Source organism: Macrosteles quadrilineatus, unplaced genomic scaffold (assembly GCF_028750875.1).
Source record: "Macrosteles quadrilineatus isolate MER2022 unplaced genomic scaffold, UCM_ALF_1.0 Scaffold_47__1_contigs__length_942521, whole genome shotgun sequence".
Lineage (NCBI taxonomy): Eukaryota > Metazoa > Arthropoda > Insecta > Hemiptera > Cicadellidae > Macrosteles > Macrosteles quadrilineatus.
Genome location: NW_026542640.1, coordinates 159,906 through 186,678, shown reverse-complemented (window position 1 = coordinate 186,678; position 26,773 = coordinate 159,906). Strand labels below are relative to the sequence as shown.

The following is a 26,773-nucleotide window of genomic DNA, read 5'->3' as shown; positions in this document are numbered from 1 at the left end:
TTGAGAAGTATACAAAGTATACACTTTGAAATCTCTCAAACGCATCTAAATGGTAGTTTTTGGACAATTTTCAAATGTAAAGGTAGGTCAAGTGATACCTCATTTTAATAGTATATTACCTTACTAGTCCTGAAAATAAGTGTTTACCGGATGAGTGTGGTCGTTTCCGAGCGAGAAGAAGTCGAGTACGGGATTACCATATGAGTCCGGTAAACACACTTTGGACGAGTGACGTACGATAAGTTTACGCCAAACTACTAAATCTGTACTAATCCTTATATATTACCACCAACTAAAGGACAAAAATCACTAATCATAACCTCTGAGAGGTTATGTTTTTGTTTATAACCACTCATCGCCAAATACAGTATAATCAGCTGGTTGGTGTCCGGTAAAACTCATTACAGTACAGTAGTAAGTAATGAAACCCCATTTGATTGCTGTTTTCTTGACAGCTGTTTTCTTGACTTGCTGATCCTTGTGTGGGAAGTTCGTCAAAATAGTGTAGTGGTCAAAATAGTGTAGTGTGGCGTAAAGATATTTGTTCCCTGATCAGCTTGATTAAAAGATTTTAAGCTTATCTTGATTCTCATGTGCTATACCAGCTGATCATTATTTTATTTATGATTGTTTATGTTTTGATTTTACAGTTTTAGTTTTCTGTTTACATCTTAATAAAATGAGTTCATTAAGTTATTCAAATCTATTCTTTATTTAAAACACAACAAATGGCGACGAGTGATGAAAGAAATGATATCAGAAGATTAAAGCATCAAAGGGGAGCACTTAAAGGACAAATCAAAAGAACTCTACACCTTTTAAGAAGCAGGGGTTCATCAGTCTATGATGCTCCTGGCAGATTGACTGTTGCAGAGGAAGCATGGCATAAATTCATGCTACTACATGAAGATGTTTTGAAGATAGTAGATGAAAATGATTTATAAAAAGAACAAGACTACAGAGCTGATGTAGAAGAGGTATATTTAGAGATAAGAGCATTACTACAGCCATTCTTTACACAGAACAAAATTACAGATGAACACGAAACTTCTATGTCAGTTGAACACAATAGCCATGTACCCAACATAAACTTTACACCCTACACAGAGAATGAAACATTTAAAAATTTCTTGATGAGACTTGAAAGCTATTTTCAGTTAAAGAAAATTACAGATGAAAAGACTAAAACATGTTTGTTTATCAGTACACTTATTCCAGAAATGCACCAAACATTGTGTGATTCAATAGCTCCTGAGTTACCAGGCGACAAAACATTCAATGAACTCACCGAATCCTTAAGAAATTGTCTTGAGCCTTCACCTAGCATACTAGCTAACCAACATAAATTTGTTTGCAAAGTTCAAGAACCTGGAGAGAACATAGCTGTATATGCCAGAGAACTGAAACGTTTAGCAACTGACTGTGATTTTTACTGTTATAACTGTGAAAGTACGGTAAGTGATATGTTTTTAAAAATGCAGTTCATACGGGGGCTAAGAGACAATGAAATCAGGATTAGACTTCTTCAAGGAAAAGATAGCAAAATTTCTTACAACAAAGTGGTGCAAACTGCGATTTCCATAGAACAATCTAAATCGGAAAGTTATGAAATTAATTTGAAAAATCAAGATTCAATTCTAAAAGACACACTTAACATTAACCGACTGCAAGCTGGTTACCAAGACAAACAAAGTGCATTCAAGGGAAACAAAACCATAGTTTCTTTTGAAAATTTGAAAGGAAAGTGTTACAGGTGTGGCAGTGAACGGCATAAGGCTAATTTTTGCAGATTTAAGAATGAATTCTGTAGAAAATGTAATAAGATTGGACATATTTCAAGAGTTTGCTTATCTAGCTGTAGAACTGAAGTCAAAACTGGGAAGAACAAGGAACTGAAATCAAACTTAATTGATGTAGAGGACAACCATTCGTCGGTCCACGAGATTTATACAATGGCGTCAAATTCACCTGGAAGTGATAAGTTTTTAATAGATGTGGATATTGAGGGAAAGAGACTGAAAATGGAACTTGATACAGGCGCAGCGTTAAGCTCAATATCTAACAGTGATTTTCAATCACTACATGTAAATAAACGTCTTTTCAAAACTGCAGTTGAGATGAAAACTTATACTGGTGAAATCATTAAGCCTCTTGGAGTTTGTTTTGTCGAGTGCAAATACAGAGATTTTAATTTCTACGGAAAATTGTACGTCCTGAGACAAAAAGTAGAGCCAATATTTGGAAGGGAGTGGCTGAGAGAAGTAAACATGGATTGGGCAGATATCAAAGTAGTTGAGAGTGATTGTTCAGAAAAATTGGACAAATTATTAACAGATTTTCAAGAAATTTTCAGACCCGAAATCGGAAAAATTACATCAGAACAAGGACACATAGAGTTAAAAGAAGGAGCTAGACCTATTTTTATCAAACCTCGACAAGTTCCTTACGAATTGAAGAAATCAGTTGAAGAAGAACTCAATAGACTTGAAAGCAATGGAATAATATCAAAAGTTGAAAGTTCGAAATGGGGAACTCCCATTGTTCCAGTAAGAAAGGCAAATGGAAACGTAAGAATTTGCGCTGACTACAAAGTGACGGCAAACAAACTTATATGTGATGACAAATACCCAATCCCACGAATTGAAGATATTTTCACTAACATGAATAAAGGTCGATATTTCTGCACATTGGACATTAGTAATGCTTATCTTCACCTTCCGATGGATGATGAGTCTAAAGAAATACAGACGATAAGTACTCATTTGGGACTTTATAGAGTAAATCGAATGATGTTTGGCATAAAAGTTGCACCGAGTATTTGGCAACGGTTTATGGATAAAGTTCTCCACGGTTTGAAAGGTACAGTTTGTTTTTTTGATGATATTTTGGTACAGGGAAGTACTATTTCAGAAACTTTGGATCGCCTAGAGAAAGTTTTTGAAAGAATCAGACAGTTTAATTTGCGTTTAAATCATGAAAAATGTAAATTTTTCCAGAAAAGTGTTAAGTATTTAGGACACGTCATAGACAAAAATGGCTTACACAAATCTGCTGATAATGTCAAAGCTATAACTAAAGCCAAACGACCAGATGATGTACATCAGCTAAGAGTATTTTTAGGTCTAGCCGACTATTACACACGTTTTGTACCAAACATGTCCAGTTTACTGGAACCACTGAATGGTTTGTTATGGCAAGGAAAAAAATTCATATGGACTCAAGATTGTGAAGATGCATTTCTGAAAGTAAAAGCAGAAATAACAAGTGATCAAACGATAGCTCACTATGACCCAAATGAAACATTAATCCTAGCAACAGATGCAAGTCCCACAGGGCTAGGGGCTTGCTTATCACATAGGTACAAAGATGGATCTGAGAGGCCCATTGCATTTGCATCAAGATCGCTTACAAGAACAGAACGCAAGTACAGTCAGATAGATAAAGAAGCTGTAGGAATTTACTGGGGCTTGAAGAAATTCTTTGCATACTGTTATGGAAGGAAGTTTGTCTTAATAACAGACCACAAACCCCTTGTATCCATCTTCAACCCAACAAAGACCTTACCATCTATGACTGCATCGAGGATTTTTAACTATGCTCATTTCTTATCGGGTTTTGACTATACGATTGAATACCGAAGTACAACACAACATGCTAATGTGGATTATTTATCAAGATTTCCTGTTACAGAAGTATCAAATGTATGTGACGATCATGAGCAATATCTAATGAATCAAGTAGAGATGATGCCTGTATCAAGAAGACTAATTGAAGAAGAAACCCAAAAAGGATGAGGACCTCAAAAAGGTATACGAACATCTTACATCAGGAAAAAGCTTAAAAGAAATTGGTTTGAACGATAATGAGTTTTGCTTACAAGATGGTTGTATATTCAGAGGTCATAGAATTTGTGTACCTTCCACTTTACACAAACAAGTCTTGGAAGAATTACATGCTGGTCATATGGGCATGACAAAAATGAAATTGCTAGCAAGAAGCTACTGTTATTGGAGAAATATGGATCAAGAAATTGAAGCTATGGTGAAACATTGTCATTCATGTCAACAAAAATTGAAAAATCCACCTAAGGAGACAACACACCCATGGGAGCTCCCGATCGGACCTTGGGAACGCATACATATTGATTTTGCTGGTCCACTGCGGGGTTGGTGGTACTTAATCGTCGTTGACGCCTACAGTAAGTGGGTAGAAATTATACCTACAAAGTCTACAACTACAGCTTGGTGTGTTAAACAATTAGATAGGTTATTTACAACCTTCGGGCTTCCTCATGTACTGGTATCAGACAATGGGACTCAATTAACTTCAAAACCATTTAAAGATTTTCTCATGAGGTATGGAATACTACAAAAAACCATCGCTCCCTTTTGTCCCAAATCAAATGGACAAGCTGAAAGGGTGGTCCAAACTGTGAAGAGCCTTATAATTGCAAATGGATGTGTCGAGAGCAAGATTAACACTATACTAAAACAGTTGAGAAAAACACAGCATTCCACGACTGGGAAGTCTCCCTATAGCCTCATGTTTGGGAGGAATATAAGAACAGAACTGGATCTATTAGTAGAGAAGCCTAATTTGAAAGAGACAGAGATGCAAGTAACAAAGCGACACTTTAATATAGGAGAGGGGGTGCTGGTGAGGAACTACTCCCTTAATTCAAATGACAAATGGACAGTTGGAAAAATTGAGAAACAAATAGGAAATGTTATTTATCTTGTTAGAATGGAAGACGGAATTGTGTGGAAAAGACACGTGGACCAAATAAGAAGATTGTAAATATATGAAGAAAAATAAAGGGGGAGGATTGCTATACCAGCTGATCATTATTTTATTATGATTGTTTATGTTTTGATGTTACAGTTTTGTCTAAAATTCAGGGTCTTACAGTTTTATTAATGCCAGCATCGGATATGTTTCTTGTAATAAAAAGGTATCACTGACCTTACCTCAGACGCGGCGGGAGATTTGATTGTTTAAGAGAATTTAAAAACACACAGTGAAGCATATATGACAGCTACAAAGCTGAAATTTGTGTCATTCTGTTCACAAATGATGCCAGTAAATGGTGATGAGCCTTGTTGCAGCATACAAGCGCTCAACAGATTTATACACAAAACCAGCTCTTACTTAAAATCAGCCCTCGTATTTTTATAAAACTTTTTTAGTTTTTTAAATATTGGCAGCCTTTTTTTACCTTGAATTTACCCGTCCACGTGGACCTCACCAGTGCATGAGTGTTGTAAAGCAAAGTAAGTTGAAGGTTAACAAAATGGAAAATACAGTTTACATGTTTTGGTTGTGCCCACAAGGCTATCAAAACACATAACGTTTCTATCCATTGTATTTACTTATTATGCATATAAATTTATCGTTTGGTCTTTTAACCCTTCCAGGGTGATGGACGGATATATGCGTCAATCTTCATTTACTTTCGGGCTGAAAACGAAAGTATTCGAAACGAAAGTATAAACGAAAGTATTAGGATATCCGTCCTAATAAATTTCTTTAACTAAAGATGGATATATCCATCCAAAGAACAAATTTATAGACATTGTTTATAATAGGAAAACAAACATTATACTGCATTATAAATGGGATATTTTGTGTTTTTGTGGTTGACAATAATAATTACCACAGCTATTTTATTTTTATGGATAAAAATAAAAACAAGGGAAGGAATAGCCTAAGGTTGACGGATATACCCGTCTGCTGCCCACAAGAATAAGGCATAAGACAGATGTATCCGTCAAATCAAATTATATTTTCTTCATAACTTTTGTTTTTTTTTTACAAAAATTAGTTCAGCGCTAAGGAAAATATTTTTATTATCTATGAATGATTTCAAGCAAAATAAATACAAAACATAACCACTTTAGTTGTTGAATTTTGGCAAAACATAATTCAGGTCCAGCCCTTCATTTAGTTTAGCCCTGGATCGGTTGAAATGTTTAAATATGGCTTCATTGTTACAGATCAGGTGCTATCTCAGTAGTGAAAATTCTTAGGGTCCTGAGGGTGTTAAGACCTCTAAGGGCTATTAATAGAGCTAAAGGACTGAAGGTAAGACATCATTTCATACTTACACAACTTATTTCTAACTACACAACTCATGAAAAAATGGATGTGCGAATAGATTTTTTTTTAAACTGAGCCAAACTTTTTTCTAACTTTGAGTTTTGAGCTTTTTCAAGTTGAGTGGTTTATTACTACTGTATGATTAAAATTTTATCACAAAATATGATGTACAAACAAATATATATTTATTTCTCAAAACATATTTTCAGTGACAATTACCTAGGCTCATTTATAGAATGTTCAGCTAAACGTTATAAACACATTTTACTCATGGAAACTGATATGTTTAAGATAACAGAAAGGTAAACTATCAGTATTTTAGAATAAATTGTGTTTTCCTCTTAATTTTCAATGTTGTACTACTTGTTATTTATATACAACACTAAATTTATATCTGTTGATGTCAATGATTATTATTGCTTGAAAAAGCTCAAAGTTTAAGCTTCGCACACCCCTCATCAAATGAATCTCTTAACTTTAGTAATTCTCAATACCTAAAATAATTTTCATGACTACTATTGTTAACTACCTATTGCAAATGTGTCATTCTTTAGCTTAAGGCCTAAGGAAAGAATATTTTTCCTTTTCTTAAATTATTCGATACTTAAAAATAATAACTATAAGTTATGCTTGAAAATATAATACTCTATATGTATAGAAGAAATGTACTACTATACAACATTCAATATGTATTTTCCAATTTTACACTCACTTCTTCTTTTCTAAGTTTATCTATTTTCTTGACTGGTACTGTGCTCTTTACTTTATTGATATATGATGATTATGTAGTATATGCATTTCAAGGATATATATTTTACCAATTTTCCTTCAGTACATTTCTAATAAAAAAATTAATTAAATAAACACAAAAAAATAAAATGCATCTTTAAATTACACAAGATTAAATTTTTGCTGAATTAAACGAATAATAGTGTTTTGATATTTTTTTTGTTTGTATTGAAGTATTTGTCTAATTTGGATTGTAATCAACATAGTGATTAACAAAAATTATCTTTCAACTTTAAATCATATTGGCATTTCTGATCATTGAACAAAATTATTAATAATAGCTTATTGCGATAAGTAGGTATTCATAGAAATGTACTGATTGAATATCTTGTATTCTCGAGTATTTTATTTCTTATCTAGAACATTTAAAGAAAGTCAACATTAGTAATTTACCTGCACATAATAACTCTACTGCTTTTCCAAAATATTGAAGATTTCATATTTTAGTTGGTCCACTCAATGCTGATCAAGAAGTTATTTATATTTTAGTTATACAAAATTGCTTGATGGTCACTCTAAATTCTTCATAATTTACAGGTTACGTATCAACCAGTTAAAAATTATTTTGATGACACTTAAGTACAAATGAATTTGCAAGTTTGTATTTCATGTCCATCAAAAGGTACACTGTTGAATTCCCTAGAGTTTTTAAATGTTCAAAAGACAGCAAGGTATGGAAGTGTAGCTCAAAATCTTACAGTTAAGTAGCCAATTTAACAGGTTGTTTCCTTCTGAAAATAAATATTTCTGTACATACATAACTCGGTGTTTAACATGTTGATTGTACACATCCATTGAACTAAGTAACAGTGAGTATTAACATGAATAATGGTAGATTTTTGTCTCTATGTCATAAACAATAAATGGATGTTTAGGCTTGAATTTAATATTAATATTTTAACAAACTTTTAGTACTCTTCATTAAGAACCACAACAATTTAATTTAAATCATACATTAAAATTAATTTAATATTTCTTCAATGGAATCAGCTGTGCTATTTTCCAATCGTCTTCAATTTAGGTTTCCGCGTTTTACTGAAATGTAAACAAATGGTATTTTAAAAGTTTTCAACGTCTTTAAGTTTGCCATTTTGCCATATTTTCAATAAAAATTTAAGTTCTAGAAACTGACCCAATTTTAAACTCATTCGAGGCCTACCCACTCAACTTGAACTAAAGTATTTATAATCTTTCATACAAGTTGAAATTAATGTTGACTTTCTGGATGTAATGTTTAGCATGTAGTGCAGTGTGTGATAGTGGCGGTAAAAACAATTGGCAACATTGTCCTGGTTACGTGTCTACTACAGTTCATGTTTGCAGTAATCGGAGTACAATTGTTCAAGGTAAAGTCGGGTAGCCACTGTGTCATGGTTTTGCCCCTCCCCTCCCCACCTGATCCTTCACCCTGTTCTACAATGAAATGCCCCTGAGGTTGTCAGATGGTATGTAGGTAGCCAGACCTTTGGGCCTCATCTGGCATGCGACCAGCTAACTCGACCCTGAGTGTTTTAAACAATACTAAGACTGTTTATGCTACCCGTAGGATAGTGTGTGCTATGAAACTGTTCTAAACATTTGTACTTGCTATGAGTAAACGAGTTGAGAAAATATATTAAAATTGTAATTGAAATTTCCTTAATTGAAATAGTTTAAGCCCCGTAATTCTAGAATTTGTTTGAGGTCACATAGAACACTTATTTAGACATACATCCTTTTAGTAAAATAAAAATAAACAAATAAACAGAAAGATCGTGTTTTGAAATTAAATGCTGTATCAGAAAAAGTCATCAGGCAGGTGGAGTTTAATCGATTGAGGAATTGAAATCGAAATCTCTCTTTTCCTATCAATACATCTTTCAAATGTACACAAGTAAACTTATAAAAGACCTAGTTCAAACCTAGTTTTTTATCAAATCATAAAATTAGGTGTTCTAAATACTATCCATATCTTATTACTGCCATAATTTAAGCTCACCTCATAGGACGGTGCAAACTCAGATTACACTTATTTGGGACCAAATGAAGGTATTAAAACTATTTCCAGCTTGCTGGGAATTAATTCTTCGAAAAATTCTTATTTGACTGGCCTATTACTATACAGCATTATTATACCTCAACACATTAAATTAGAACAACTATGACATTTATATTTTGTGGATTTAAGTAATTCAACAAGCACATAATACGGAAAACTGTTAATTATTTGGAGTGTATACAAAATATTCCATCACGGTTTTTGCATGATGGTTTTAGTAGCGATATGATATGTTATTGTTTTTGGTTTGCAAATATGATTCCCTTCCGTAAAATAATTGTCTTTGTCCTAAATCTAAACTTGCATCTTTATATCGTAACCATTTGATTTCAGTTCATTCAGTAAACCTTATTTATAGGACATTAATATAATAAACATGAACAGCTGATAAAGGTCCAAAAGCCAAATGGCAATTCTTTTAATTCTATCAACATAAACCTATGCACTGTCAAAGTCCATCGACTAGATTGAATGATGTTTTGGGAATCCTCTAGCAATGTTTGGTGACATTAATGCCCTAGCTATAAATAGTTTTGTGAACATTGTAAACTTTGTGATTCAAATTAACTCCTTCAACGTTTTGAATGTTTTTAAATGAATGTTACTTATCTGTATTAGCACAGTTAATATTGACTCTTTAGACTACAGCGGTAAAATATTGCATTAAAATACTAGCCTAAATCATTAGGGTAAAAAACAGGGTCGTCGCTTAGGGGGGGCAACTGCCCCAGGCGGCGGCTTTGGGGGACGCCGCAAGTGTCACGGCAAAAGTAGTACAAAGATTTCAAAGAAATGTTGTTAGATGTACCTAGCATAGAGGTGTGCAAGCAGCTCAATTTTCAAGACAAGTAAAGCCTAGCCTACAAGCTTGAGCGGCAAGTCAGAAAATTGAGCTCGAGCGGAGCGTTTACTATCGCAATGTTATGGCTATGGCAACACGTGTCTGCAAAGATCACACTTTCGCCGCGATCAACAACAATAAAGTTTCCTTGATCGCACAAGGTGATGATCATGTTTCCAAGACCGAGGGGGGTGATGAAGATATGTGCGGGATTGTGGAGAATGATGATTATATTTTCGTTACTGCGGGAGATATTAAGGATTTTGCCAAGATCGTAGAAGACGATAATGATGTCTACACACCGCAGGATAGTCATGATTTTGTCGCAATTCAAGGTCATTGGGGAGGTCAATGGCTATATTTCCGTTACCAATGGATATATTCAGGATTTTGCCGCGATCGTGGAGGACAATGATTATGTCATTGATGTCTCTGTTATGGATGTCCCAGAAAGCGACGCAACCCCATGTGTATCGCTCATTGTGTATTGAGGTGGGAGAGGGGCGCCTGATAACATTCTGCTCCGGGCACCACATGATGGCTCTAGTTAAAATTTCTAGAGTGTCTAGATGATAACTAAAACAAGTAAAAATATGGATCGTTATTAGTTGGTAAATCTGCACATTTTTACTGGAGATAAATACTACAAAACAACTTATCTCAATGTACAGTTAAAGTTTTTTTTACATGCCATATTATTTTAAAACACAAAAAGCTAAGGGACTTTTTAAGTATAAAATTTCTTAGTAGTAATGCAACAATCTTCAAGGTAATGAGATAAAAAATATATCCTTAGGATACACTGAATATTAAAACTCAGCTTAATTTATAAACATTAAAATGAAATCAACTTCTATAGCTAAATATTTTCACAAACATAACAGCCAATGCCAAAAACTAGAGCAGGTTCTTTTTAGGATAACCATTGTGGGAGTCTAAACTATTTATTGAAACAGTTCAAACAGAATACTGTTAGTTTTACCATACATTTTGGTTTGTAAGTAATAGTTATAAATAGAGATTCTCATTTGGCAGGGATTAAATAATAATTACAGCAATCCTAAATATTTGTTTACACAACCAACATTGGAAAGTTTAATGCAGATCTAGATATACTGATGAATGAGAAAACCCAGCTACATAGCTCTTTTTGTGTGCTTCTTTAACTGGCGGAAAATTTTATGTGGAAAATTTTACAGTACTTAGACTTACAATCTGCTAAACCCTACTAACTGCAAATGTATTTAAATGGGAAAGTATAAGAGGTATGTATGCTATTTTAACTAATACAACTAAAGATGAATAAATGAATAAATGAATAAATGAATAAATGATTTTATTTCCATCAAAAATTAACAATGTATGAACATTTGTAATATTGGAAATATAACTGACCACTTTAACAAGTTGTGTGGTCAGTAAAATAAATTATAATAATCTAAAAATAAACATTGAATCAGCCTAGCTCAACATAAAAAATGACACCTGCTCTCTGTGATGTTTGACAATCCTTTTCTTAATAAAGCTAAATACTTAAACTAAAAAATCAAAGAAAACAATACTTAATTCAAATTCAAATTAAAATTACATTTAGATGAGGTATTTTCATGGACAACATCAAGCATCATGCTATTTCCAAAATTTTGTTTTTATCCCTACCCTCGCATTCCCAATCTAAATAATGAAGTGTGCAACAAGGATGAGGCCAACCGATAACACTATCTACTACATTTGTAGGCGCACACACACACATTCGTTCACTCACTCACTCACTCACTCACTCTCTCACTCACTCTTTATTACCATTACCTGTCTTACTGCTATCTAACCAAGGGTCATGTTATAATCGGCTATGCTACAAACCCTCTCCGTGACCAACGGGCGGCTGGTAGCCCCAGGGTATCCTAGGGCCGTCAATGCACTGTCCCCGTGGTACATCTGGATTCGGATGCATAGCTAATTCACTCACACTACTCATTTATTTCACAGTTATACTTCTCATTCACACTTACACCTAAATGAGTACAGAGCTCATCTGACTAACATCGTCTTTCTCTAATAACCATTTAAAAGCCTGTTGAAAAAAGGTTTTCTTTGAATTTAACTGCTTTATGTCTGTTGGTAATTGGTTGAAAAGTTTCGGACCTAGATACAACAATGACCTTCTAAATAATATTTTATTTACTTTTGGCAATTTAAAAATCCCTTGTGTAGTACTTCTCGTTCCATAATGTCTGTATTCGATGTTTTTATTGCCACTTCTTACGTAAAAAACCCTTAATACTTTATAAATAAATAAATGTTGTATAGGTAATAATTTTAATTCCTTGTAGAGTGGAGATGAACTCTCCCTAACATTTTTCTTCAGTATTATGCGTGTAAAAAAGTTTTGAGTGACTCTCAACCGATCTATTAAATATTTGAAAGCACTTCCCCAACAGATTATGCCGTACTGTAATTTAGAGTTAATCAAGGCAAAATATAAAGTTCTCAAAAGTGAAGTATTGCAAAAATTTCGTAAATAGTAAAAAGTTCTCACTGTTGATCTGATTGTGTTATGGAGGTTGTTAATGTGTATATCCCAGTTCATTTTTTCGTCTAATGTGACGCCAAGATATTTGAAACTAGCTACTTGTTCAATACCGGCAATCGCATATAGTAGCATTGCATTCATGCGCATGGTATTTTATTGGAGATAAGAACTTAAAACCTGAAAAATCAAAGTTGATATATTTTGTTTTACTGACATTTATTTCCATGTGATTTTTTACACACCAGTTTCTCAGCAGCACCAAGTCGTGTGTAATGCTTTCATAAATGACCTGCTCTCTTTGATGCGAGTAAAATAAAGCAACGTCGTCTGCAAAAGCATTGATCCTTCCTCTGAATGGTAATTCCAAAAGGTCGTTTATGAAAATTAAAAATAAAGTGCTTGACGTCACTGAACCTTGTGGAACACCCGATCTTACAATGTGGGGTTGGCTGACATTGTTTTTAATTCTTACCTGTTGGTTCATCTGAGTTAAATAGCTTTCAAACCAATTTAAGGCCACACCTCTGATACCGGCAGCTTCTAATTTGTTTAATAGAATTGTGTGATTCACAAAATCAAAAGCTTTTTTAAAGTCTATAAACAGCCCTGTAGTCTTTAAATTTAAGTTGCAGTTGTTATAAATTTGTTCAGTAACTGTAATCAAAGCATCTTCTGTAGATTTACCTTTAATGAACCCAAATTGTCTGTTGCTAAAAAAGTTTAAATTATTTAAGAAATTTAACAAACGTATTTTACATATCTTTTCAAATATTTTAGAGAACACAGACAAAAGGCTTATTGGTCTTAGATTGTCAAGTTTCAAGTTATTACTTTTTTTCCATATTGGAACTACAATACTTGATTTCAATTTATGCGGAAAAACACCATTTACAAAACTTAAATTTATAACGTGGACTAAGGCAGGGGAAATTACATCTATACATCTTTTGACACAATCCACTGTTATGTTATCATAACCAGAGGATTTTTTGTTTTTTAGGCTAGTTATTACTGCAGTTACTTCTTCGACTGTAGTAGGTAATAAAAAAAAATGATCGTGGTTGGATTTTAAGCGGCAGTAGAACACCAGATACGATTGTACCTATTCCTGTCATTTGTCCAGATTGTACAGAGATTAAGTAGTCGTTGATAACTTGAGCGACAACAGCTGGGTCAGAGATAAGCTTGTTATCATGTGATTCAATCTTATCCACAGTGCCCTTGCTTGTTCTACCTGTTAGACTATTTATTATTTTCCACTGCTGCGCTGTATCACCTTTGCAGTCCTCTAGTTTAGTTTCGTAAAATTGGTTTTTTGTAATAGCTATTTCATTACCTAAACTACTACTGAACCTACGAAAGTAGCTTTCAAAATGTGTATCATATGGCCTCCTCCTAAAAATGTTATACAGTTTTTTCCGTTTTTTAATTTTATTTATGATACTTGATGAAATACAAGGTGTAATCTTTTTTGCCTTATTCAATTTACTATTTACATTTGTCTCTTTCATGCAATTCTCCAAAGTATCAACTATATTATTATGAAAAAAGTTGAGACTAATATTTGTATCATTGTTATCAAAAACATTTTTCCAGCTTACTTCTTTTAACTTTTCGTTGAATAAATTTATATCAATGCATTTTTTTTGAACATCTGAATTTTCAAATGTTTCACTCTGTGTATCAAATACACCCTTATATTTAAGCCCTATAAAACAATGATCTGTTACACCTATATCAAAAACAGCACTTTCAAAACTATTTACATCCTTAAACCTAATAAAAATATGGTCAATACATGTTTGAGAAGTACTGGTAATTCTAGTAGGACTGTTAATCATCGAGACAAATCCATTATTATTTAATAAACTGTGATATGCTAACGTTGCATTATCTATACTTAACAAATTTATATTGACATCACCTACATAAATAGCATTACCTGTAACATTCTCTAACAATTTTGACAGTTCTGAGGTAAATTCGTTTTCTGAAAATTTGTGTAATCTATAAAGGCAAAACAATTTGAAGAAACAACTTTTTAATTTAACATGAATAATTAGAATATCTGCAGTTTTAAAGTCAAAATGTAAAGTATCAATACTAAACGAGTTATTTACAAAACATGCTACTCCACCAGCTCTGTAAACATCATTACAACTAAAAAAGGCCTTAAAACCCGGTATGTTATATAAATTAGTTTCATCTGAGCCTATCCATATTTCACTCAAAATAATAAAATGAACTGTAGCTTTAATTTGATTTAATTCTAATAAAAAACTGTCAAAATTTTTTCTCAAACTACGTATATTTAGACACAATAAGTTAATTACAGATGTTGTGTTTTTGTCGCAAAAAAAGTTACTTAAATTGATAATTTTTGACGAACTATCTTCTGTAATAGTGAAAAAGAAGACTTAAATAGATTTTAATCCTTGTATTTAAAAAAGAAAAATTGAATACAACTAAATTAGCAAGAAAAATGTCAACCATGAAATGACTCATTGACTCACTTTTGATTTCACTTGAGCGCATTAAGTTCATCGTAGCTGTTGATTCTCTTGCAACGGTCCTTATCCGCCTTCCTCACAAAAAACTTCCCCTCCCGGTACCACGCGTAGGTGAATCCAACTTGTTTGCACTTTTCCTTTAGCGCCTTCAGGAACAGTTTGTTTTCTGGAGACAGATGCTCGCTGATGTACACTCGTTGATGTGTGAAGGTCGCATTGATCTGTTTGGCAGTGAGAGGAGTCTTTAATTCCTTATAATTCGAAATCCAGGTTTCCTTTTCTACGCGTGCGGTGAACTGAACAATTATAGATTGCGAGCGGTCTTTCTTGAAGCTGGGGATCCTGTGTGCCGCCGAGATGTCGTTGCTATGCACCTCTACTCCAATCACAGCTCCTACATCTTCAAGTATTTTACTAATATTCTCCCCTGCTAAGATTTCAACCCCATGTTGAATTTGTAGATAGATTTTTTATCAAAATCGTCGTAGTTTATATCAGCCACCTCCTACAGATTGTGCTGATATAAATTACTAAATTCTGTTAAATAGATCAACTTTTTTACCAAGTCAAACTTAGGGATGTTAAATAGATCAACTTTTTTACCAAGTCAAACTTAGGGAATGACTTATGAAGAGTTATAGAAACTGATGTTATGACCCATCAACCTGGTCAGCAAAGAAAATAAGGAATCAATCAATCAATCAATCAAATATTCTTTATTCACAAAGTTTAGACAATATGTCTTGAATAGCGTCATTAAACTAACATAAACAAAAAATTATAAACTAAATAATTAAAATCATTTACAAAGGATTTATATAGTAAAACTAAAAATGAGTGCTATAACTTTAAAAAATCACAAAATCCTGATTACGGAGGTTACGTTAGAGTAAAACTAGGTAGTAACTGGAATTCAAATGGTCGTTTCGAGATTACAATTTAAAAATTCTTTGATGGAATAAAATGGGTTTCTTATCAACAAGTCTTTTAGTAGGCTTTTGAATCGGTTTGTATTATTTTCTTTTTTAAGTGAAATCGGTAATTTTTGAAGAAATTTTAAGCCTGCATATGAAGGTTTTTTGGTATAGAATTCTAAATTATGTCTAGGAAGGTTAATTTGAAAGCGTGTGTTATATTTACTTGCAGTGGATAATAAATGAAATTGTTTTGCATAAATTATTGTCTCATATATATACAAACTGTAAACTGTTAATACACCCAATTCAGGAAAGATATTTTTAACTGAATCTGTTCTTTTTAATTTCATGATCACTCTAATAGCTTTTTCTTGTTTTATAAGTATTTTATCCAAATTTGCCTTAGTTGTTGCTCCGTAAATGGCGATTCCATAGGATATGTGGGAATGAATTAGAGAATAATAGATTATCCTAAGAGTTTCCAAGTTGCAATCCTTGGACATCAGCCGCAAGGCATGAATGCCAGATGATAATTTATTTACTACATAGTTTATGTGATTATCCCAAGATAGATTTTCATCAATAACCAGTCCCAGAAACTTTGTTTGGTTTACCTGATCAATTTTGTCTGTTTTTATAAAAATATTAGGTTCAAATGCTGTTATTGATTGTTTAGTTGAAAAGGATATTAGATTTGATTTTGTTGTGCTGATAAGAAGATTTCTTTCATCCAAAAACTTTTTTATAGAGAGAAGACTCCTGTTTGAGGATTTTTCAATAGTTAAATTGGATTTTCCTGAAAACAAAACATTAGAGTCATCAGCATACAGACACATAGATCCATCACTGACCGGGATCATCTCTGGTAACCCCTTAATGTAACAGAGGAACAAAAGAGGCCCCAAGATCGATCCCTGGGGTACTCCATATCGTAGTGTCTGCCGCTGAGATCTAAAGTTTTCAATATATTTAGTATTTCTTTTCTCTATTACGTAGTCCACTTCAACAAACTGTTCTCTGTTTTCTAAATATGAAGTGAACCACCGTAATTCTTTTCCTATTATTCCTAATTCATTTAAAATATTTAATAGTTTACAATGTGAAACGCTGTCAAAAGCTCTACTAAGGTCTAAAAATATTCCAACTACTTTATCACCATTATCTACTGAATTTATAATTGATTCAATAAAATCTATACCAGCTGTTATTGTAGATTTTCCTGGTCTAAACCCATGTTGCTCCTTATCAAACACTTGATTTGTTTCAAGGTAATTAAAGAGCTGAATATAAACAACTCGTTCAAAAATTTTTGAAAAAACCGGTAAAAGAGATATTGGGCGATAGCATGATGGGTCTGCGGTGTTTCCTTTTTTGAATATGGGAATAACTTTGGCTAATTTTAATTTGGATGGAAAAATTCCTGAAATCAGAGAAGAATTTATTACATGTGCTAATGGTTTTAAAATATATGGTAGTGATCTTTTAATTATTGTGATAGGTATTTCATCATACCCCGTTGAATATTTATTTTCAAAAGAAAGTATTAATTTTCTAAGATTGTCTTCAGTTATAGATTCAAACTTAAAATTTTTAATAATGCAAGATTTTGAGGGTTTCTGTGTTACTGTACCTATTGCTGTTGTTAATGGTTGTGAAACATATGGCAAAACAAGCTTTTCAACTGCAGTTGTAAAAAAGTTATTAAATATATTACTCACTGCCAGTGGGTGTGTTACCGTTTGACCATTTTGAATAATGGTTTTATTTGAAGTTAGATCTACTGTTTTCGACTTAAGTTTTATTTCTTTTTTTATAATTTTCCATGTTACTTTAGTTTTATTAGTGGCATTTTTTATCTTTTTGCCGTAAAATGTTTGTTTCGCTTTGTTAATTGATTCTTTAAATTCTTTTTTCTTTATTTTAATCATTTTACTCATTGCATTATATTTTCTTCTCCTACATAAATTCTCAAGTTCTGTTATTTCAAACTTTTTCTCTACTATTTCACCTGAATTCCATTTACCATCATTGTACTTTCTTTCCATACTAATTACTTTTGGAAAATTTACATCAAAATAATAACTAAAAATAGAAATAAAAACATCATATTTTACATCTACAGAAGATTGAAAAACATCTAACCACGATTCATTACTTAAATCACTTAAAAATATCATAACATCATTTTCCTTAAATTTTCTACATGTTTTCTTTACCGACTTTTTTTTCATGCTTTTTAAACCTACTAGCTCTAAAAGCTGACCATCGTGATCAGATACAAGTGTTATTATTCCTGTTACATTTGTCTGAATGGTGTCTATATTAGTAATAAAATTATCTATTGCTGTTTCTGAGTTGTTGGTAACCCTTGTAGGAAAATTAACTTTATAAAACATATTGTACATAGTTATAGTACTTAAAAATCTATAATACAATGCATCATGTTTCAGTACATTTATGTTTATATCACCTGCTAAAATTATATTTTCATACTTCTTTGTTAAAACATCTAATGCAGCTTCAAGTTTAGTTAAAAAACAATCATTATACTTATACTCAGGAGTTCTGTATACACCTACTAATAAAAAGGAAAAATCATTAATAATTATCTCAGCCAAGCAACACTCAAATTCCTTCTCTGAAATAATTTCTTGAACCTCTTTATTTAAAACCTTTTTACATTTTACAAATCTGTTGGTTAAGATTAGTACACCACCACCGGTGGTGGTTTTCCTTGTCCAAAATGAAGATATTTTATAATTTGTAATGTTTACATGTATTAATTCCTCCTCATAAATGTTAATTTCAGTTAAAACAACAACATCTGGGTTAATTTCATCCAAATTTATTTCTAAAATGCCTAATCTTGTTGATAAATTTTGAACATTTTGGTGAAATATTGAAAAATTTTGAGTGCTGCTATTACTAATTACTTTATGTGTATGACAATTTGTCTGTTTCAATTTGTTAAGATCTTTACTGTTATTAAAGCATATTGGAATAGAAGTATTATGGTTGCCAATAGAATCAGTATTTTTTACAGGATTATAAAAACTTGCAGAAAAGTTTTCATTGTCATACCAATTTAGTTTAAATTTAGGCCTAAAGAAGAAGAAGCAGGTGAATCACTGACACTATATTGCCCATTTGTATCACTCACACACACACTTGACGACATTTCTTCTTGAGGTTGCTCAGCTACCTCCTGGTCTCCAGGTACGGCATCTTGCTTGTCTAGTTCCTGAGGTGCAGGCAGTGATGGTGTGAATATCTTCTGTTGCATAGCGGGAAGGTCCTGTGTTGATGACTTCACTTGTAGATGTTGCAGCAAAATATGATGTCTTAAGCTGGTATTAAACTCTTCGTATGTAAGCCCGTTCCACAATGATCTTGAAGACCACCATTGGTTGTAGGATATAACTTCCACAGGGGTTCCGGTGAGTTGCTGAAACTTAAATATATTTCTTGCAAATAGCTCTACCGGTATCTCATCACGGACACATCCCATAGCAGAACAAATCAGCTTACTAAATCTTGTTTTATTGAAATATTTTATCAGATCATCGAAAGCTTTGTTGTAGTCGGCTTCTGTTGGTTTGCCATTGTATTTATGTTTAGTCACTAGAGCATAAAAACCAGCACCGTTAAGGATTTCTTGGTAGGTTAGGTGGTCTGTTAAACAGTCAGATTCTTGTGGTTTTCCAATAACTTTTTTGAAACTCACTGCCACCCCAGCGGACATTTGTCTATCAGCCCCAAAATCACTAGAAATACAATGTGCGAAAGCAGTGTTTTCACTATGTTTGTATTCCATAATTTTGTCTTCCATGTCGGTTTCTATTAAGCTTACTAGAGGCTGATGGAACTGTAACTTGTAATGTAGCTCCTGAGATTTCCACCAACATAGGGCTTTTATAAAAATACGGGCCAGTTTTGTCGTGCCTGCAGCATTTAGATGTAGACCTTGTACAGTGTAATGCTGTCTCTTCATGTGGTTGAGATTAATTAGAATGACTTTGTCTAGTCGTATCGCCACTTCCTTTATGTAACTATTTACTCTTCTTATTTCATAGTTCTCTTTGCTATTTTGAGGCCTGTCATATCTGTTAGGTACTGTGCACAGGAAAACAGGTCTGTTCTGGGTTAATGTTTTTAGCTCACTTTCAAGGTTTTTATATATATTTGTAAAATCTTCATCCAGGCTATTGTTTGTTCCCCCAAGAATTAGTAGAGGATTATTTTTGTTGTCAATCTTGGCTGAAGAAATTACTATGATGAAATCACACCACAATGAAGAAATTACTTGAAGAAGGGTTGTGTTTGGTCTCACATAGCCAAAAGTGTTAACTTTTCTTTCACTAAGCTCTTCAATTTTTTGAGCTAAATGTTTCCCTTGACTGTCAGAACATACAGTAACATTTGACTTGAGAAAATCCTTTTTGTTTTTATTTTTATGAAATTTTGTATTGTAAACTTGTTTTCTGTCATCCATTTTTATTCGGTCCTTGAGCCAATTAGTTTGGTTTTGATTAATGCTGCCAGATGTCTTGTTCAAGTTTTCATTAAACCTGTTTAGGCACTCAAATCTATTGCTTAGTTGTAGGTCATAGTTTTTGGAATAAAATACTTTAGTTTGATAACTTTGATTTCTTCTACGATTAATTGATTTCTGCTTCCATCCATCCACGACAAATTGTTGGCCAGCAGTATGTTTTTTATGTTCCACAGTCTGGTCATCTGATGTAGGCTTCATCTGAGATTGACGAGGTGTGAAATCAACTTGCACTGCTTCATCTTTTCCTGTGGGTTTATTTTGTTCAGCTGCACCATTTTGAACTGAGTCTAACATTTGTTGTATTAGCTCACTCTTGAAGTTATGTATCTGTGAGGGGTTATACATAATTGAAGCTAGTTGTGCTCGTTTTGTCCACACACTAAACTCACTGAAAGTAGCAGGATTTATTATGAGATCCTGAGGTGATGCTAATGATTTTTCATTCATTATGTGTGCAATTAAAACGTCAACCATTATAATCATAAATATTCCACAGTCAGAGCCATTGTTTTGCTGCGGTATTTTGCAAGAGTGAATTTTGACTGGCTCCTTTGAGTAGTCAAAGTAAGCATTCAATTTTTCTGCAATTGTTACAGCTGACTTGTAATTGTTTGAATTGTTTATGGAGTCAAAATACAAGAATGACTTCATTGTTCTGGAGTAGAGAAGTAGGCTCCAGTGTGATCCGCTAACTTCTTCCTGAATAGATTTTGAGTCATTAACTGGAATAATTATGTAATTCTTATTCTTTGGATCTAATGGTGTTAAAAGTGTTTCATAGTCAGCTAAACATTTGATTGCCTGACTAATTACAGGGTTCATCAACAATACACACTGATGTTTACTGCTAACTATGGTATCCATCATCTCAAAGTAGTATCGTATTGAGTCATCTGTTACCCAATTTCCTCCTAACAACGAGCAAGCTAACCTAATATTATGTTCTTTGGAAGTGTCTGGTATTTTGACATTTTGAATATTTGTAATTGTTTCATTTGTCGTTTCTGTTGGCAAATCAATGTTACTAATCGATGAATCAGAGAAGATTGACAAACTTGACTCAGAACCTAAGCTCTGTGATGAATCTTGATATTCTATGCTGCAAACTTCGGTATTTCCCGCTTGACTACTTTTTGATGTAGAAAAGTTAAAATTGTCAATAGTCAGGGATAACTTGTTCTCAGAAATGTATTTCTGTAGCTCCTTTTTAGATCTAAAAATTTTCCCCTTTGGCGATGTAATATACACATCAATTTTTCCTGCACTTAAACCTTTTTTTCTAATGACTTCTTTCCTTCCCCATCCGGGAGGTACTAAATTATTTACAGTCATGATTTGATTTAAACATACAATAGAAAACAGATAATTTATCTACATTATATATACAAATAAATATTCTGGACCAGTCAACCCTTTCAATTATTTGATTAAAATAAGGGCATCAATAATAATATCCTAAACGTGACTGTAGTACAGAGATAACAATATTATGGCATTAACAATGCTGCTTAATCAGTTTGTTTGTAAACAGAATGTTGACAGGTGGTTTGACAAGCAGCCAATGTGGGTACAAAGTTCACTGATGGAGCTTGAGTTTTCAGCGATGGGTGGGGTGGGTGGTGGGAACTCTACATGATAATTTGTTGAAACATGAAGTAGTCACATCCAGAGTCAAACCAGTTCTATTTCCTGTCTCTCAGTTAACAAAAAGTAAAAATTTATTTCAGTGAGTGCGGTTATACTTTGTAGTAATATAATTATTGAAGTGAGACCCAACGTTTTAAATTAGTTTTTATTACTGTAGTGAACCAAGTAAAGTGTTATGGTTATAAAGTTTCAGCAGTGAAAACATGTGGTTTTCAGCAATAAAAAACGTGAGTTTTAGTTTTCCACTTTAGATAAATATTTTTGAAAAAGGGGCCATATTTAGTCTTTTAGATATATTCAAATACATTACCAAACATCTTTGACTAGATTTTAAACACTTTCAAAAGATCTAAACCATCAAAATTAAACTTTAAAAACTTCACAAATCTTCAATGCAATACAATGTAGCAGACGACCTTAATGAAGAAGACATGGTCCAGTTATATCCATGGAATCCATGGATAGTTATGCCCCAATAAAATAGAATTTTAGACACTATCACATTATGTGTCAGGCTCACTCAACTAGTTCTGTTTTAATAAAATATTGGCAACAGCTGGTCCATATAGATGGGAAGTCTACTTCAGTATCCAATAGTCAATGATGTTATGTTATACAAGGACATGTTGTTTAAGGATATAAATTTTAAATTGCTTTTCAAAATTATATTAAATAATTCAACAATTTTAAGCAGCATAACTCGCTTGGTAATCAGAATTTAATATTATTTTCCAGTTTTTCATCATTCTGATTTCCTAGTTCAATGGGTCCTAAAAAAATAAATTTTACAAAATAAAACAAAGTTTATAGCTACTTAGTTTCAGGCACTTGTTATCATTACCATTTCTGTTATCAAGTTACAAATTTTTTTGGTTGAATTGTGTTCTTGAAATCCATATTTATTCACTATATATGGACTTCAAGAACACGAGGCAACTAACAATTTATTCCTCATTTAAACAACATTAGATTTAACGAGTACCGGTAAAATTTGTGTTTGTTAAGGGAGGTTTAGTAGTGTTATTTTGACCAAATAGTAGCAGTAAAGAATAAAATGAATAAATTTGCCAAATTATAACCATAAAAAAGGAATCTGCAACAGTTTTCATTTCACTTGGCTCAGGCGGCAGATGAACCACCTACGTGTCGATTTAGTAGTTGTGTATTTACGATGTTTTCAGAATGGTGCGCATAATGACCCCGCGCTACCCTCCCTTCCTCAACACATTCCCCCAAGGCCATATCCTCAAAACGCAGGATGATGAAGAATCTTAAGTATAACATGGGAATTTTAAATATACTGTTTATTTAAATATTCTTTGTAACCTTTAATTGTGCAACAACGCTTTAATTTACAAAATTATGAGATTTTTTCAAGCTCTACAAGATGGCATTGATGCAAATTGGGCATTTTCTTGTTTTAAAGATGAAAATTTGAAAAAAAAAAAACTATTTTTGTTTTTTGAACATTCCAAACCCCAAAGTACCCTATTCCCATAACCCAATCTTGCCGGTTCGCAAACTCATTCAAGTTTATCCCGCCCTACACCTTCAAGATAAATTTCATCAAAACCGGAAGAAAATTACTCGAGTTATTGCGTTTACGGACACACATATATTAAAATTGGAACCAATGGTGTTTTTGGCCTCTGGGGACATCAAAATGAAAAAGTAAATCGGTCCCGGGTGTAGGTCATACCGTGCCCACGTGTCTACGTTAATAGCTACTTCCCTATAGGGAAATTCACTAAAACAGTTATTTTCTGTTTTATTTTGAATAAGGGAATACACTTCAGTTAAATCCAGTAGTGTATAGAAAATATTTTAACTATAACCTTATAAGCCCCAACAATTTATCGGTCATCATGAGTAAGATTACTAAACCTTCTCTTAGAACCGTCAATACAAGCATAACTGAACAAAAATGGTTGCAAACTGTATCTGGATGACATGTGCTGCAATCTGGGATAGAAGTTTGAAGGTCTCTGCTAGATCATTGGGTTTATCATTCTTTACTGATAGTGAGCAGAGCGCTAGTGTCTACTAGCTCCACGGTGTTATGAGCCTGTAGACACTACTGTAGATTGAAGGCTTATATTCTGTCTAGGTCAGGAGAGGGTACGGGTAGACTAAATTTGCAGTTACACCTTTTATCTGCCAATTTCTGAATTTTTAATCATCCATACAGTGTTTACGTCCACCAAGCAAACTTTTTTTATGCCTTTGGATTCTTATGTTCAGTAGTTGAGGGAAAGCATGGAAAAATAAGCATTAGTTATAAAAGTTCCCCCTAGGGTAAAAGAGTTAAACTCAATGTAAACAACAAATTTCTCGGTACAAGATATTGTATGAAATCCCATATTATGAATAAAATCATATGTTATTCACACTTCAATAAGTTACGAGACAGGGATAACCGATTTATTATCATTTAGTATGTTTTCTTTTGCCTCTTCCCATTAACCTTTAATAATACCATACTTATTTTTTTCAAACTGACATAATAAACTACTACACAAATCATGAGTATTTCTATCTAATTTGTCTTCGTTCGATAAAATGTTTAAAAAAAATGTGTAGGGTAAACTGTTTAGTTATATGAAATATTTTCAGATATTTATTTTAACGCAGACATGGTGACAGGATTTAGTTGCTTTATTGATTTGTTGCGAAAAAGTAACAAAGAGATTGTAATTATCATTTGTTTGATGCTTCATATTTATTTCTCAATATATATTTTAACTGTAGTGTTTTTAAAAGGCTTGGATTTACATTTCGAGTTTATAGTTTAGTAATACATTTTTTTGTCATCCTCATCTACCTCACCATTATACTACATGGAGATATAATGCACAGATCAGCACAGATAGATTTTTAAGGACGTGTTTATGCCTTGACATTTAAGTTAAATGCCACTTAGTTTGTGCTTCTGCAAGCTTTGGCTCCTTATTACATATTAGAACCCTGCAATGTACCTTGCAATCAGAATATAGTTCACATCATTAGTAACTATTTTTGGACATCTTTAAAATAGGATGTAAAAACTGATGTAGTAAAAACTAAACACTAAAAAGCCTTCCCTCCTCTACGTTATATATTTACCTTCTCAGTACAACTTACACTGTTGGCACGTCCGTTTAATATCATTAATGAATCATCATCACTGTGACTGATGCGGGTTACCTTCTCAGTACAACTTGCGCTATTGGTACGTCCGTTTGAATCATCACTGTGACTGATGCGGTTACCTTCTCAGTACAACTTGCGCTATTGGTACGTCCGTTTGAATCATCACTGTGACTGATGCGGTTACCTTCTCAGTACAACTTGCGCTATTGGTACGTCCGTTTGAATCATCACTGTGACTGATGCGGTTACCTTCTCAGTACAACTTGCGCTATTGGTACGTCCGTTTGAATCATCACTGTGACTGATGCGGTTACCTTCTCAGTACAACTTGCGCTATTGGTACGTCCGTTTGAATCATCACTGTGACTGATGCGGTTACCTTCTCAGTACAACTTGCGCTATTGGTACGTCCGTTTGAATCATCACTGTGACTGATGCGGGTTACCTTCTCAGTACAACTTGCGCTATTGGTAAGTCCGTTTGAATCATCACTGTGACTGATGCGGTTACCTTCTCAGTACAACTTGCGCTATTGGTACGTCCGTTTGAATCATCACTGTGACTGATGCGGTTACCTTCTCAGTACAACTTGCGCTATTGGTACGTCCGTTTGAATCATCACTGTGACTGATGCGGTTACCTTCTCAGTACAACTTGCGCTATTGGTACGTCCGTTTGAATCATCACTGTGACTGATGCGGTTACCTTCTCAGTACAACTTGCGCTATTGGTACGTCCGTTTGAATCATCACTGTGACTGATGCGGTTACCTTCTCAGTACAACTTGCGCTATTGGTACGTCCGTTTGAATCATCACTGTGACTGATGCGGGTTACCTTCTCAGTACAACTTGCGCTATTGGTAAGTCCGTTTGAATCATCACTGTGACTGATGCGGTTACCTTCTCAGTACAACTTGCGCTATTGGTACGTCCGTTTGAATCATCACTGTGACTGATGCGGTTACCTTCTCAGTACAACTTGCGCTATTGGTACGTCCGTTTGAATCATCACTGTGACTGATGCGGTTACCTTCTCAGTACAACTTGCGCTATTGGTACGTCCGTTTGAACCATCACTGTGACTGATGCGGTTACCTTCTCAGTACAACTTGCGCTATTGGTACGTCCGTTTGAATCATCACTGTGACTGATGCGGTTACTTTCTCAGTACAACTTGCGCTATTGGTACGTCCGTTTGAATCATCACTGTGACTGATGCGGGTTACCTTCTCAGTACAACTTGCTCTATTGGTACATCCGTTTGAACCATCACTGTGACTGATGCGGTTACCTTCTCAGTACAACTTGCGCTATTGGTACGTCCGTTTGAATCATCACTGTGACTGATGCGGGTTACCTTCTCAGTACAACTTGCGCTATTGGTACGTCCGTTTGAATCATCACTGTGACTGATGCGGTTACTTTCTCAGTACAACTTACGCTGTTGGCACGTCCATTTGAATCATCATTACAGTGACTGATTTGCATTTATCTGCAATAATGTTCTTGAAAATTTCTCTACCAAACAAATGACTTCTGTATATAGGGATAAGTCTATGTTTTTCTTAAATAACTACTCTGTTTTAGTGGGCTGGGGATTAAACACAATCAATATAAAAGGTTGTCATTAGGTATAAAAATGTAATTTCTAAATAACACATCATCTTTTAAATAAGTGATTTCCATAAAAAAATTTAGTAGAATATTTTTGTCAACT

The 26,773-nt window shown here is 33.6% G+C and overlaps 1 protein-coding gene across 13 annotated transcripts in view; it reads left to right on the top strand.

Moving 5' to 3' along the window:
* LOC129005959 (muscle calcium channel subunit alpha-1-like) overlaps window positions 1-26,773 on the top strand; it is a 332,295-nt gene that overhangs the window by 203,132 nt on the left and 102,390 nt on the right. For 9 of the 13 annotated variants that reach the window (XR_008491886.1, XM_054435029.1, XM_054435026.1 and 6 more), the window contains exons 22-23: window positions 5,994-6,081; window positions 8,124-8,231. Coding sequence is in view for 12 of the 13 variants with exons in the window: in XM_054435029.1 (XP_054291004.1) it covers window positions 5,994-6,081; window positions 8,124-8,231 (196 nt within the window). In the remaining variant the exon portion in view is untranslated. The remainder of the gene's footprint in view (window positions 1-5,993; window positions 6,082-8,123; window positions 8,232-26,773) is intronic. The other 4 variants (XM_054435032.1, XM_054435024.1, XM_054435022.1 and 1 more) reach the window with 1 other exon arrangement.